The following is a 14527-nucleotide window of genomic DNA, read 5'->3' on the forward strand; positions in this document are numbered from 1 at the left end:
GCTTTGCACAGAAAAGCCGTGTCGAGGGCAGGTCTGGATCCACAGGACCCCACAGCACATCCTGAGCACCAGGTGGTGGATTAGGGAGAGTTGCCATTTCCCGAAGCTGTGTGTCCTTGCAGGGAAGTCTTGCTTTATCGAGCAAACTTTGGCTACACTTAGTCCTGGAATTTTAACTCTAGGTACTCTCAGTCCCGAAGCTGTATCCTATCCTGCTCCTGCCTTGGCTCTGGGTGCTGAGCTGAAGTGGTTTGGCTGTCGCAGCTCTTCCTGACTATGGTCAGCAACAGATACTTTCAGGACCAGGCTATATTTAGAGTATCTGCTCCTTCTTATACCTTCACAGCTCCTGGCAGCCACAGGCATTGGGACTTTCCCCAAGCAGGGGATGTACCCGGACCATCTGCCTATAGTTATGCTAGCCCTGTCCACACCGAACTCACCTAATCTCCCTTTGAGCACTTGGGCTCCTGCAGGATTCCAGGCACAATACCCCAAATCCCTCTTGGGTGAGGTAAAACAGGAGGAAATGTGTTTCTTCCAGCAGACAAAGGCAGAAAAGCTGGGATTATGTGTCGGAGAAAAACAGGGACCAGATAGCTGTGTTGGAGTGCAGGGGACATCTATGGTGACCAGAAGCTGGGAAAGGTAACCAGGGAATAAGATGAGAAAATTATGTCAATAGACAAGACCACGGCAGAGACCAAGAGGAAAGATGCTGTCTGGCTCCGTAACGCTCTTCTGCCACTCGCCCTGGCCAGGGTGACGTGATGCTGCTGGCAGCGTGTCCTCAGCAGTGGCTGGATCTGCTCACCAAGCCTGGAGGGAGGGGTAGAACCAATTAAGTGGTGTTTGCTGGCCTGGGAGATAAAAGCAACGCAGCACAGAGTCTGCACTCAACACTGAGGCTTGTTATCTCCCCCAGCTCAGACTCAAGTCTGGAGGATGCTTCCATACAGGGTTCAGCTGATTTAGCTGTGGTAAAATGGACTAGGAACAAAAATTCCTACTAAATCATTCACTTGAATATCTTCTTTTCTTCTCTGGTTTGCAAAGATCTCAAAGATGTTGAAAGTTGTATTGGGCTGAAACCAGGTGAGCAGAGAGGAAAGGTTAAATATGTACAGCGTGGGCCAGGGGATGCCGGACCAGTCTTTATTTATACATCCTACCTGCTCCTGTGCCTGTCATCTGGCTGCACATCTGCCTGCTAAGCCATGAGCAGGGATCTAAGCCTGAATAACCACAGCCCAGCTGCAGGGTGGCAGTTTGCATCTGGCTGTACCTGGCGAGACAAGCCCGAGGGGAGAGGGTGCCCCTGGCGTGATGTGTGGGGCGAGATACCAGCCCTGCAGGAGGAGACGGGGGAAGCACTTCCTCCAAAGGAAACTCGTCCCGCGGTGATTCCTGGGTATCCCCAGCCTGAGACCTCACAAGGAGAAAATGAAGGTCACGAGCAGAAAATAAAAAAAGTCCCATGGGTGCCAGGGCTGTCAGCCCAGCGTCCTGGCTGAGCTCTCCCTGCGCCTGGGCACCTCTCCCGATGGGGCGAGGGCTGGGCTGGGGGCACCTGCAGCCTGTCTGGCACCCAAGATAGCCCAGCAGCTGCCTGGGACCTCGGCCAGGCACCAGCCCCGAGCAGTCCCTGATTTGGACATGACCTTTGAGCCTTGCACTACTGTCCAAGCCTGGGGCCACAGCTGGGGTCCCCTGTTGAGTGGGACCCCCCCCCAATCCCAGCCGACAGTAGTAGCAAGAGGAGGAGGGAGGAGGAATAGCCCCACTCTGCCCTTCCCCAGCTCCTGCCTGTGCCCAAAGAGAAACAGAGGCGTTCCGGGGGAGTGAGGTGGGATCCTGGTGTATCCTGTAACCCTTTTGTCTCTGCTGCAGTGAGGCTCCACGATAGCATCTCCGAAGAGGGCCACCACTACCTGATATTTGACCTGTGAGTAATGGTTAAATGTATCTCTGAGCCCACCGCCAGGTGCACACTTCCACCCGGGGCAACGCACCCTGCACTCTCGCAGCCCCCCGCAGGCTTTCCTCCATTCTCCACCTCTCCCAAGCCTTTCTTAGACAGGGTTTAAACCAAGCTTGTGTCCCCCAAGCCAGGCAGAGGGAAGGCCACTGCCCTGTACCCCCAACACTCCCCCCATGCATGGTGCAGCAGCATTTCAGGGTGGTTTGCCAGGGCTGAGCATGCTGTAAATCAATCCAGCTCCCTTGCGTGCCACGCTGAGATGACTGAGTGTGACTGTCCCCATTTTCTTGCAGGGTCACCGGCGGGGAGCTTTTTGAGGACATTGTGGCCAGGGAATACTACAGCGAAGCAGATGCCAGGTGAGCAAGGACACACGCCAGGCCATGGAGGGGACAGCAGTTGTCCCCTTCTCCCAAGAGCTGCTCCCTCACAGGGTCCTACATGTCTGGCTTTCTGCAGCACAAGCTCCTTGCATGCTGGGAGGTGTGTTACAACCGCTCCGCAGCAGATCCTCATAAACCAGATGTGTAGTGCCAAAAAAAAAAAAAGAAAGCTCTTTTTAACTCATTCAGCTCCTGTGCCGAGAAGGGTGTGCGTTATGGCAGGGCCAGTCCTCCCCTGCAACCCTGCATCCTCTTTCCCCAGGCTGGTGGCACAACTGGCTCTTGACCTCCCTGCAAAGGAGGGGGGACAGTGGGGGTCCCTGGATGGGGGACAGCAGGTGTCCCTGGGCTGGCAGAGGGGAAGCCCAGGCTGGAGCATGATAGCACAGACACTCAGCAGCTCTCACCTTTTCCCCTTGCAGCTGCATTTCAGTAATTTTCAAGTGTTTCTGTGGTATTTACCTCTTGAAAGCACTAAGGAGGAGCAGTCAGGATGGGCTGGGTGGGCGGATGTGCTGGAGCTCCGCTCCCTCTCAGGCTCCCACTGGCACTTTCCGGGTCCCCTGCAGCAGAGGCAGGGGCCTGGGTACCATTTCAGCCACCCCTTGGTCCTTGCAGTTCAGCCAGGAGACAACATGAGCCTCATGTTGTTGAGGGGCCAAGATCTGGTCCTCTCCAGTCTCCAGATATCACTGTGCCTCTTGGCTTTGCCCCTCTGAGCGAGCCATAGCCCACGCAAACGTCCAGTGGGGATGGTAAGCTCCACGCTACCTCTGTCTGCATGGAAATATCCCTTATTTCTAGGCAGAAGGCAGTCTCATTTAGTGGGCTGCCTGCACTGAATCCACTTACAACCCATCCACGTATTAGTGTCATACAAATAAAATAAAATACATGTAAATAAAGACCTTCTGCCTTGCACACAGCTGTTTTGGAGCAGAAGTGATCATCGCCTCAGTCTTTTTCCCTTCCTCTCTCACGCATGCAGCTGAGCTGGGGTTTAATGAACTAGATATAAAGCGAACAGGCGCAGCAAGAGGCACCCGTGTTAGAGGAGCTGGGGACATGGGGCTGAAGCGAAGGTTGGCTCTACGTCTGAGGAGCACATCTGCTCTGCCTGGGTTTGCAGACCACATCTGGGCTGGCATTGCATGTCCACCACCACTTCCCAGCTCCCCAGTGTTGGTTCTGTGGGGACCCCGTGGGCTCCAACATAGCCCCTGTGCTCCTGCTCACTGTGGCTGGGTATCCAACAGCCCTGCTGCGGTCTTGCTGGGCTACGACTGCTCTCCATGTGTGGGTGGCTTTTGATGGAGGGGGGTGCTGTGGGGTGTTGCAGGGCTGCTGGTGGGAAGCACAATGGGGATGGGGCAGGGGGGTGCAATGCAGCTGAGCAGAAGTGTCTAAGGAAACTCTGCCTCGCCAGACACTGGTGCTCAGCTTTCTCCTCTCTCCCGCAGCCACTGCATCCAGCAGATCCTGGAGGCCGTCCTGCATTGCCACCAGATGGGGGTGGTCCACCGGGATCTGAAGGTAGGAGCTGCAGGGGAAGGGCCTGTAGGAGGACGTGGGGGCTCCATCTATGATGCAAAACCCTGTGGAGTGATGCCCAGGGTCCTCCAGGGCAGCTTGAAACACAGCAAGGAGCGACGTGTAGGAGCTCCTGGAAAGCCCCAGAGCAAAGATCAGCTCCAGAGTGAAACAACATGGTGGAGGGGGTGTAGGGAGGTTCTTGTAGAATCATAGAATCATTTTGGTTGGAAAAGACCCTCAAGATCATAGAGTCTAACTGGTAACCTAACACTGGCACTAAACCATATCCCTAAGAACCTCATGTCTGTGTCTTTTAACCCCCTCCAGGGATGGTGACTCCACCAGTGCCCTGGGCAGCCTGTTCTGAAGCCTGATAACCCTTTCCATGAATAATTTTTTCCCAATGTCCAATCTAAACCTCCCTGGCGCAACTTGAGGCAATTTCCTCTTGCACTCTCCCTTGTTATTTGGGAGAAGAGACCAATACCCTCCATGCATTGTAGTTCATGATCCTCTAAGGATCCACGGACATCATGACACGCAGCAGGATAAACCAGTCATGGAGCACATCTAGAGCCCTGACCTTCCTCCATGCTGTGCTGGAAAGCTCCCCTACAACAACAGAGCCCAGAGGGAGCTTTCATCTTTCTCCAACCCCCATTTCCTCCTGCAGCCTGAGAACCTGCTGCTGGCATCCAAGCTGAAGGGTGCTGCCGTCAAGCTGGCTGACTTTGGCCTTGCCATTGAGGTGGAAGGGGACCAGCAAGCATGGTTTGGTGAGTAAGACTGGCCCAAAGTGAGGCATCCTCCAGCCCTACGTGGTATGTTTGGTTGGGGGTGCTCCAGGAGGGACACACATTCCCAGGACCTGAGCCCTGGGTTGTGAGAGCACCCGAGCAGCACCAGCCTGGGAAACACAGAGGAGGAGAATGTTGATGGCTCCAGCTGTGCCCCTAGAAACAGCCTGGTATTGATCCAGGGCACAGGCAAACAGCTCCAGAGGGAGTGGGTGAGTCACCAGGATGCCCTGGTGAGCTGGACAAGCTGGTGGCAGGGGCAAACACGGGGAGGAAAGCTGCTTCCACGTGCTGGAGGTGCATGGCAGAGCACCCCAGCCCTCTGCACCGGCCTGGGGTTTGGCTGCTCTTGCTGACCGCTGGCAGAAAGCTGCAGTTTGCTCTGCTCTTGAGTGTCGTAGAGGCTTCTGGGGGTAGGGTGCCTGTCCCACTGGGTCACTGTGTGCCAGGACCAGGGCTCTCGGCTCTTGGGGTGCCTGGCTGGCACCAGGGGCTGCCCACTGGCGCTGCGTGACAGGCTGTCTGTTCCAGGTTTTGCTGGCACCCCAGGATACCTCTCCCCCGAGGTGCTCCGGAAGGATCCCTATGGCAAAGCTGTGGACCTGTGGGCTTGTGGTAAGACTGAGCTGGGCTAAAATGACGGATACAGCTTGGGCTGGTCCAGGTGGGATGTGGTGGGCTGTTCATCCAGCGTGTTCTGAATTGCAGTCACTAGACATGTCTGGGGGAGGTCAGGGCGGGGGGTTTACCTGAGAGGGATGTGGCACAGTACCCTGGGCTGTCCACAGAGAAACACCCTCTTTCCCAGTCCAGTGGCACTGTTCTTTGGAGGATCAGACTCCTTGCTATGCACCCAAGCCCCTCAGAGAGGGCAGATGCTGGCCCTTGTCCCTTGTGGTGCCCTTGGACTCAGGTGATGGCTCCGCATAGCTGCAGCCATAGGGAAGCCTTCTTCCACCGGTGATGGAGAGGAGGCATCATCCAGCCCCGCTGGGACACCCAGCCTGAGGCTGTGCATGTTGGCTGCCAGACCCACATGTCTGGAGCAGCCACATATCTCCCCAGCCACTGAGCACCTCAGCATGGAGCTGGACCCACCAGCGAGTCTTCTGCTTTTTAAGCAGGGAGCAAATCCTCCATTTCTCCTGATTTCTCGATTTCTCTGCTTGAGTTGAGCCAGTCCCCAGGTTGGTTCTGCTTATACCTCCAGCAATGAACTTTTGCTGATCCCATGTCTCGTCTCCTGAGCAGGCGTGATCCTCTACATCCTGCTGGTTGGGTACCCACCCTTTTGGGATGAAGACCAGCACCGACTCTACCAACAGATCAAGGCTGGGGCTTATGATGTGAGTGGGTTTGTCTTGTTTCCCCCCTTAACAGTCTCCGCCCTCTCCTACCATCCCTGTCTTGGAGGCTGCTGCTCTAGAAGAGTAACCAGGACAAATTCAGACAGACGGGAGCAAGTTTCATTCCTCTGCTCTGGTCACAGGGTTTAGCCAAGCTGTCATGCCTAGGTACACACAATGGCACATTTCAGGTCTACTTTGCAGGACAGATAGGTCTTGTCCTTGATCTTCCACCTTTCTCCTTCCATGCTTGCTCTCCAGTTTTCCATCTGGAAACTCTTTCAAGTTGCTGCTGTCTCTCCAACCTGTCCCATGGACAGGAGCAAAGGGTTTCAGGAGAAGCAGCCCAAGTGCAAAGAGACTTCTGCTCCTTCCCTCGCTTCCTGCCATCTCTCACCCTGGTCTATTTGCTTTTGCAGTTCCCCTCCCCTGAGTGGGACACGGTCACTCCTGAAGCAAAAGATCTCATCAACAAGATGTTGACCATAAACCCGTCCAAGCGCATCACAGCAGCGGAGGCTCTGAAGCATCCCTGGATATCAGTGAGTTTGGTGGCACTCACCTGTTGGGGTTGAAGGTCTAGATATGTGGGGGATCACGGGAGGGGAACATCTCATTGGGGAGTAGGTGTTATCAAACAGGCTGTCTGGGTCTTTTCTCCAGCCCAGGAAGATGGTTCCTGGTGTGATTCCTCCCAGTGCTCTCAGAGCAGCCTTTTCCCCAAGGCTTTACAGCAGAGAAAAGCGCGGAGTGTGAATGCAAACAGCATGTCCTGGAGGAGCTGGTGGTGGGAGGGACACACATTCCCAGCTCTGGTTGGGACAGGCTGGTTTCTTGCTGTCACACTGCACTGGGGGGACTTTTTCTTGGGGTAGGTGGGAGCTGGCTTGTGTTTATCCATCCATACACCCCAGCAGCAATCTCCCCTCACTCCTCGCTGCACCCCCACTGCTCCAGCTGCAAATTTTCACTCTGAATCAGCTCCTAAAGGCCCGAGGCTTAACCCTGGGACCCCACACCACCTGTAAACCCTGAGCACGTGCTAAATGTGGGCAGTCAGTCAAGGAGTTAATTCAAGGGACAGCCAGTTCTCCCTGCAACCCCCTCACCATCAGAGCAGATCCTGCCGACTCCAGAGCTGTGATCTCTTGCTGCCTATTAAAATTCTGTCTGCTGCTGCAGACAGCTCTGGCCCATGTCCTGGCTGCAGGAGATGGCACATGGGTGCGTGTGTGAGAGCAGGGGCTGGGGGAACCCCTTCCCCCTCGGCGCCGGCTCTGAGCTGTGTCTCTCTCCTCCCAGCACCGTGCCACCGTGGCATCATGCATGCACAGACAGGAGACGGTGGACTGTCTGAAGAAGTTCAATGCCCGGAGGAAGCTGAAGGTAACTCATACTCTTCAAGCTGGCCACAAGATGCATGATCAGGTTGTTGAGGGGTTTGTTCCCTGAGTGGGAAAGGACAGGGTGGTGTCTCTGGGTCAGCAGTACGGGGATGATGGGCAGGTGGGGATCACTGGTGTGAAGGAGGGAAAAGGGACCAAGCGGGATGGTGGCTGCATCTGGCTGGGGTTCCCAAGTGCTTAGAGGAATGCCACGGTGAAGGGAAGCACTGAATCACATAGCTGCTGGGCACTGGGTTGAGGACTTTCCCACTGGAGTCAGCGTCAAGAAAGCTCCTCTTTGCAGCAGGACGTGGATCTGAGAGGCAGAGAGGAACCCCTTTGCCTGATGACCAAACCACTTTGCAGTGAAAGAACAAAGTGACCCACAGACAGGCAAAATGCTCTGGCTTACCCACACCAGCAGGCTCTAGGAATCTCAATGTCTCCTCCAGAGCTGGTGGCACAGAATGGGACAGCTCTGATCTGTACCACTGTCAGAGCTATCAGCGCTCCAGGCCTGAACGCAACGTGGCACAGAGCGGTACAGCTGCAGGCTACTAATAACATTATCAAGAAAAGAGACTGGCTATAAACTATTATTACTTTCAGCTAGACAAGTAATCAAATTAGTTCAGGCATATACTTCAAAATACTAATCCATTACTGTAAGCAATTAGTCCAAACTAATCTCATTATACGCAGAGCAACTAGTTAGTAGAGTCAGCTGGAAAAGAGGAAGCATTTTTATGAACATTATTTTGCGCTGGTGATCTTTGCGTGGCTCCCATGAAAAATCTCTGCCCTGCTGCTCTTAGCTGGCGTGGTTTTAATTGCAATTAAATCCTGTTCCGCTCCCGGTGGCTCCCCTCGCCGCCAGCTGCCGGGCCTGGTCAGCGGAGTCATGCTACATCTAGGGCAGGGCTCAACAAGACCAAAATGCACCCTGGGCATATTTAATATCCCTTTAATTTTGGAGGTAAGGCAATTTCAGAGAATGCAACCCAATGCCCTGGCTTTAGGGATATGGGGTCAGGTACCAAGGGCTGCTTTTGATGTCAGGAGGAGAATATCACCACGTGGGCCAGTTTCCTTCCAGTGAGGTGGCTGGGGGACAGGTGATAAGCAGAGCTTTCCTCCTGGGGGAAGAGGTGAGGGTGCGGGGGGGCCAGGGCCCAGCGTGCCCTTTCCTTCTGCCTTCTGTGTCTTTCAGGGAGCCATCCTCACCACCATGCTAGCCACCAGGAACTTCTCCGGTAGGTGCTGTCTCTGGGATTTTGCCTTCTTGTCTTGCAGGGTGCCCAGGACAAACCTGTAGGATCCCTGTAGAGTCAGCTTCACCCCCAGGTCTCATGGGGGTTCTGAGTTTGCAGTCTGGTGCCCCTGGGGCTGTGGTGTTGGGTGGTGGTCTGGGCCAGGTTACCTGGCTGCTGGCTTAGGATGCAAGAGGAAAGATGTCTGGCTGAGGTGCAGTGGTTCCCACAGGTTTAGGTTTTGGGGGTTTGTATGCGCCCACCCATCTGGATCATGGCAGGGTGGGGATGTGGGTGCTGGGGGTGACTGTGGCTCAAGGAAGCCAGTTCTGTGGACTCCTGGAGACATTTGTGGCTCTGGGAGAGCATCCTCTGCACCAGGAAAGTGTCAGAAAGGTCCCTGGGTGGCACTGCAGGCAGATCACAGTGGGGTCCCTTGGGTCCCTCCCGCCTTGCCCTCCCCGCAGCTGGGATTTCACAGGCAGGGACCAGCAGGTTCAGGTGGTTCCCAGGCACAGCACCAAAGAGAAGCCGGGTGACTGCAGGGCTCATCTGCTCACTGTCATCTCCAGCCCTCCCCAGCGCTCGGGGTGGCCTCGGCAGAGGTGAGACAAACCAGCCAAGCCCAGCACGCCGGCTGAGGAGGCTAATGGCATCTGTTTGGTGTTAGGCGGGTGTTCTGGGGTGCTTTGCTATGGTACCCCAGGAGTCAGGTGTAGTCGGTGGACAAGGGGGAGATGGAGGGATGATGGCCTGGCCAGGTGCTGGAGGAGAGGGCCATGGCCAGGGTTGGTATCTACATTTGTCGTGGGGGGATCGTGCTGACATATTTAGCACTTGTGGGCAGTGAGGGGGGCTGGAGGAGTCCAGCAGCTGGGGGGATCTGGTGTCAGGCCCTGCGCTGGCTGACATAGCGGACATGAAGCATGAAAGAGCAGGAAATTCAAAAGCATGTATCGTAGTGCTGATCGTCCCACGCACAGCCCAGGGGCTCGCCGGTTCCTCTACCCAGGAGCACTGAGAGGCTGGTGTGTGATGGGATCCTCTGTGGGGCTGAGCCCCACAGGTCCCACCCTGCTCCAGAGGGACAGCGGGAGCAGGGTGTCTACACAGCCTGGGGGGCTGTGGCAGTGCCAGCAGTGGTAGGTGGGCACTGAGGAAGGCATCTGCTTTTCATCATTGTCAAAATGTGGGCTGCAGCTGTTGGGCTGGCGGGCCGGCAGCACATGATCCCCCGGCAGCATGGGGCTAAAATTAGAGGGCGGCAGGCGGGCAGCCCATTCCACCGCGCCGTGCTCGGTCACCAGCACCCCCCGGCCGGAGCCTGCCTGCCGCCGGACGGCCCCACCGGCCCCCTCCGAGCCGCCCCGAGGACTCAGCGTGACATTAGGAGACTGGTCATGCCTCTGGCCGGGAGCTGCTGGGGCAGGACGGGACGGTGTCGGCGAGGTCACCCCTGAGCTCCCGGGGGTTGCTGGAGAGAGGACGAAAGCCACCGGCTGGTCCCGCGGGGTCCTGCCGCTCTGCCACCCGGCACCATGCTGCTGATCCTCGGCCTCCTGGTCTTGGTGCCTTGCCTGGCTCTCCTAACCTCCTTCCTCCTCTCTCCAGGAGGCAAAAGTGGTGGCAACAAGAAGAATGACGGCGTGAAGGTAAGCCCCCTCCCCACCATCCTCTCCCACCTGCCCTGCCGCTGCTGGGGAGGTGATGGGGGTCTCCATGCTGTGCTGGGGGTCTCCATACTGTGCCAGCGGTCCCCGTGACACCCTGCACTCTAAAGGGCAGCTGTTGGCCCAGCTGTCCCGGTGTGTCCCTGTGCCACCAGCTTGGTTCTTGCCAGGACAGGAGACTTTGCAGTGCGGCGAGCGAGGGGAGCAGGCAGGTGCTGGAGCAGTGCGCGGGGGGAATTCAGTGCTGTTTCGTTACCTGCAAAATGTGCTCACCCCTCGCTGCCCCTGGGGAAGTGGAGCAGCTGGGCCAGGAGAGGGGACAGGGGACAAAGAGAGGTAGCTTTGCAGCCTGGAGCCACTGCATCAGCCTGGCAGCAGCCATCTAGTGAGATGGGCGACCTCATCTCCCGCTCTCCCCAGCACGTCCCGCTGCCATGGGGGCTGTGGCTGGTGGGGCTGGGCTTGCCCCAGAGCTCCTGCCCCATCCTGTGCCCAAGGGCTGGTGTGCTGCTGGGGGGCACATGGTGCCTTTAACCCTTTCAGTTGCACTGCCAGCCCCCTGTGCCCCGTGCGGACAGAGCAAATGAACTTGGTGATGTTTGACAGAGCAAATGGCTTGGTGATGCTCTAAAAACAAGCCGGTGCTTGGTGGACCTAGTTTCTCAGGCTGCAGCGTCCTCAGGTGGGGCCACAGGTCTTCTCTAGGACAAGGTGGCTCCTGGAAACAGCAAAATCCTGCTGCTGAGCAGTTTCTTCTGGTGATACGGAGATGTGGTGGTTAGTGAGCCGTGTCAAACTCCTCCTGAAGGAAGGAATGGCCCATGTGAGGGTCTTTCTCTCCTTCCCTGTTCCTTTCATGAATACAAGTGATCACCCAGCAGGGCAGAGCTGACGTGGTCACATCCCCCATCACAGGGCAAGGTGCAAGGTGTCAGCCAGAACTTTGGGACCCCAAGAGCAGCATGGCTGCTCTTCTTCCTCCAGTCCCTTCATAGGGACCCAGCTGTTGGGCTGTAAAGGGCACAGGGTTTTGGAAGAGCAAAGCCCTCAGCTGGCTTCTCAATCCAAATGGTCAGTGGAGACAGAGGTCTGGGGAGGGCTTGTCTTTTTCCCACTCCTTCCAGACCCAGCGACTGGGACAGGCCCAGCCTGCAAGGTTTGAGACCATGCACAACCTTCCAGACCTGGGCTCAGCTCTACAACAGGCCATTCTGTCCATGCAGCATTATTCTGCAACATGAAGCTGATTGCCTGCATTGCTATGAGAGGACTTTGCTTTGGGCTGTGATGTCAGGATATCACGTGGCTTCCAGGACAGGATCGCTAGTTTTGGACAACAGTGCTGACACACAGGGGACAGGTCCCACAGGAGTCACAGCAACCCATCTGCCAGCCACTGCTGGCCTGTCCTCTGCTGCTCTGAGGTCCCGGCTGCTTCTGGAAGTCACCTGAGAAGTGACACCACAGGTAGAGCTGACTTTGTGTGCGCTGCTGGAGCACAGGTGAGAGCAATCAGGAGATGCATTTTTAAGCTGTAAAAGGAGAGACTGGAGGATGGAGAAGCTTCATCAGGAACGGTCCTGAATCTAAGTTTCCAGCAGAAAGGGACAGCCTTGAATTTCATCACTATCATCACAGGGATGGTGTGGTGACAGATCATTTGCCAGCCAAACTAGCTAGCAGTGGTCCTTCTTGGTCTTCAAATTAGCTTTGAGGGCAGAGGTTATCCTAGGAAGAGGGGCACGTGCTGTTGTAGCAAAATACCTAGTTTGGGTAAACAGCTCTCTGGCACACCAATGAAACCCAGCAAGGAGGGCCTGGTTTCGGAGCGGGATCAGAGAGGCTAGTGTGTGTCCTCAGTCCTTCGCCCCTCGCCGATGAGCAGGGAGCAGCGAGTGAGCCTTCATCCGGAGTGCAGTCTACCAGCCAACACTCAGCTCAAGAGGGTGTACGAGCTCTGGAGAGTGAATTTGCTTTTTTATTGCCCCCTTTCCAACAAATGGAGGTGAGACAGTCTGGCTAGATGGCCAGGAAGGTAGAGGAGGAGAAGACCAAGTACAGGCAAGTTCATTCCCAGCAGGTTGCTTCTGTTGGGCACCTTCAGCATTACCATTCCCACCTCTCATTCCCCTGCTCAGCATGGGAGCACTTGCAGCATAACCAGCTCACAGGGGCACAGAGACACTGGGTGCTCCAGCAGAAGCTTTCATGGCCCACCATGGGCAGCTGGCAGGTGCCAGGACATCCCTGAATGGTTCTCATTTATTTTTATCCTGTTGTAAAAGTGAGACAAGAACCTGGAAACCTGCCTTGGGTGGGAAGGTGAGAAGAGAACGGTCCTGCCTGCTCAGAGCAGGGCTGTAAGTCAAGCCATGTGATGTGGTTCATTGTTGGAAGAGTTGGGTCGCCATTTGGAGAAACCTGCTCGACTGACCATCCCCATGAAAGCAGGCAGGTCCCAGGCAGCCACCCCTGCTGTTCCTACCCAAAGCTCCATAGGTGGGCAGCAGGTCGCTGGTGCTGCTTTCACAGCCCTTCCTTCAGCACTGGGATGGTGCTAGCCTAGGCTCAAAGGGCTCAAAACTCACCCTCCCAAGGAGATTTCTCACTTACTAAAAGCATTTGTGGGATGAAAAATCCCCTTCAATCCCTGCTCTGTGGTCTGTGGGAAGTCTTCTGGTCCCAGCAGCTACAATACCTTCAGTGCCCTGTGTAGTGTCACATCTTGTCCCATTGTAAACTAATGAAATCACTGCCCCATGTCACATCCTGTCCCGTCCTAAATTAATGAGCTCACTGCCCCATGTTGCATCCTGTTACTGTATGTCCAGACTCAACGCGATCACTGCTTTGTGTTGCATTCTGTTGCGTCTGAAATTTCTGCAGTTTACTGCCCCGTCTCATGTCCTTGGGTAGCAGAGGCTGTCAGCTCCCCCTACAGACAGCCCAACTCCAGCAGCTCTGTTTCTCAAGAGGTTTCTTCCAAAATACCACAGCTCACTCTGCCCATCAGGACATCTGTTGTTTTTGTGAAGGAGGGGTTAGAATTAACATAGGACCTAGCAAGGAAGTGGAGGGCTGCACCGGCAGAGAGGGAAACTTGGTGATGATGCTGGTGGGAGCCAGTTAGGCTGTGAAAGGAGCAAGGAGAGGGGATGGGTATCAGCAGTTTTTACACTGCAGCCCACCCGTGTACCCTAACGGGTTGCTCCGTGGATTTGTCTGAGAGATTTGCACTGTGTGTGCTGCTTTTCCCTCTGCAGAGCGAGTGCCTTGTTAAATATGCTGGTAAAAGACTTTGTCATTTGTTACTGCAGCTTCTGATTCCTGTGCACTGGTGTTTCCTGTCACCTGCTGTGATTTATCCCCTGGGAGTTGGAGGTGGAGAAAGAGCATGAGACCAGTGTGCACATCCCCCTGTCTCCTGGCTATATTAAAGATGGAGACAGGGAGCAGAGCACAGGAGAGTCCAGAAGCAGTAGTAGATTGTAAGCAGAAATGTGGCTATGGGGTCATGCAACCCAAAAGCATTAAAGCCTGGTGGTAGTGGTCAAGGCTGGAGATAAACATGTGCATGTGTAAGGTCTTCTCTTTGGAGGAAACTTGTCCTGATTTAAGGCACTGGAGCTCAGGACAGCTTCCCACACCGCGTGTCTGCCTTGCAAGGTCGAGTAGCAATAGCCATGCTGGCTTTAAAACAGCCAGCTTAGTACTGGTCTTGGTCCAAAGCTAACTGAGCATCCCCACACTAGTCAGCAGCATGGCCAGATGCTCCCAGAACAGCTCCAGAGTCTGCAAATATCAGTAGGGCATTTACACCAGGTACAGGGCTGTACAGGTGGTGGAGCTGCCTTAGCTTTTCAGCATCCCACTGCTGTTCCTGTGAGCTTGCTGGCCTGGTCACACAGCCACCAGAGTGGTCAGTGACTCCCTTTTGGACTAGGCAGGTCCTTGGGATGAGCAACACCAGAGATTGTGGCAGGTCAATAGAGAAAGGTGCCAGCAGGAACGTGGGGAGGGAGCTAGCAAGGCACCACCAGCATGGCAGCTAGCAGAACATCCCCGCAGGAGCACCAGGTTGCCCCCTCGCGCCTTTCGTTTGCCCCTCCACGAGGACCACAAAGGGTGGCTCCGGAGCTGCTGCCTCTTACGTGCCGCTCTCTGCCTTTCTCACTCTGTGTC

The 14527-nt window shown here is 55.5% G+C and overlaps 1 protein-coding gene across 3 annotated transcripts in view; it reads left to right on the forward strand.

The window, feature by feature from the left end:
• The window catches only part of CAMK2A (calcium/calmodulin dependent protein kinase II alpha), a 35601-nt gene that overhangs the window by 12139 nt on the left and 8935 nt on the right, over positions 1–14527 (forward strand). For all 3 annotated transcript variants that reach the window (XM_065849013.2, XM_065849014.2, XM_065849015.2), the window contains exons 4-13: positions 1891–1945; positions 2275–2340; positions 3825–3897; positions 4571–4673; positions 5226–5309; positions 5946–6040; positions 6460–6582; positions 7343–7426; positions 8636–8678; positions 10287–10327. In XM_065849013.2, the coding sequence (XP_065705085.1) occupies positions 1891–1945; positions 2275–2340; positions 3825–3897; positions 4571–4673; positions 5226–5309; positions 5946–6040; positions 6460–6582; positions 7343–7426; positions 8636–8678; positions 10287–10327 (767 nt within the window). The remainder of the gene's footprint in view (positions 1–1890; positions 1946–2274; positions 2341–3824; positions 3898–4570; positions 4674–5225; positions 5310–5945; positions 6041–6459; positions 6583–7342; positions 7427–8635; positions 8679–10286; positions 10328–14527) is intronic.

The sequence above is a fragment of the Patagioenas fasciata genome, chromosome 14, assembly GCF_037038585.1.
Source record: "Patagioenas fasciata isolate bPatFas1 chromosome 14, bPatFas1.hap1, whole genome shotgun sequence".
Lineage (NCBI taxonomy): Eukaryota > Metazoa > Chordata > Aves > Columbiformes > Columbidae > Patagioenas > Patagioenas fasciata.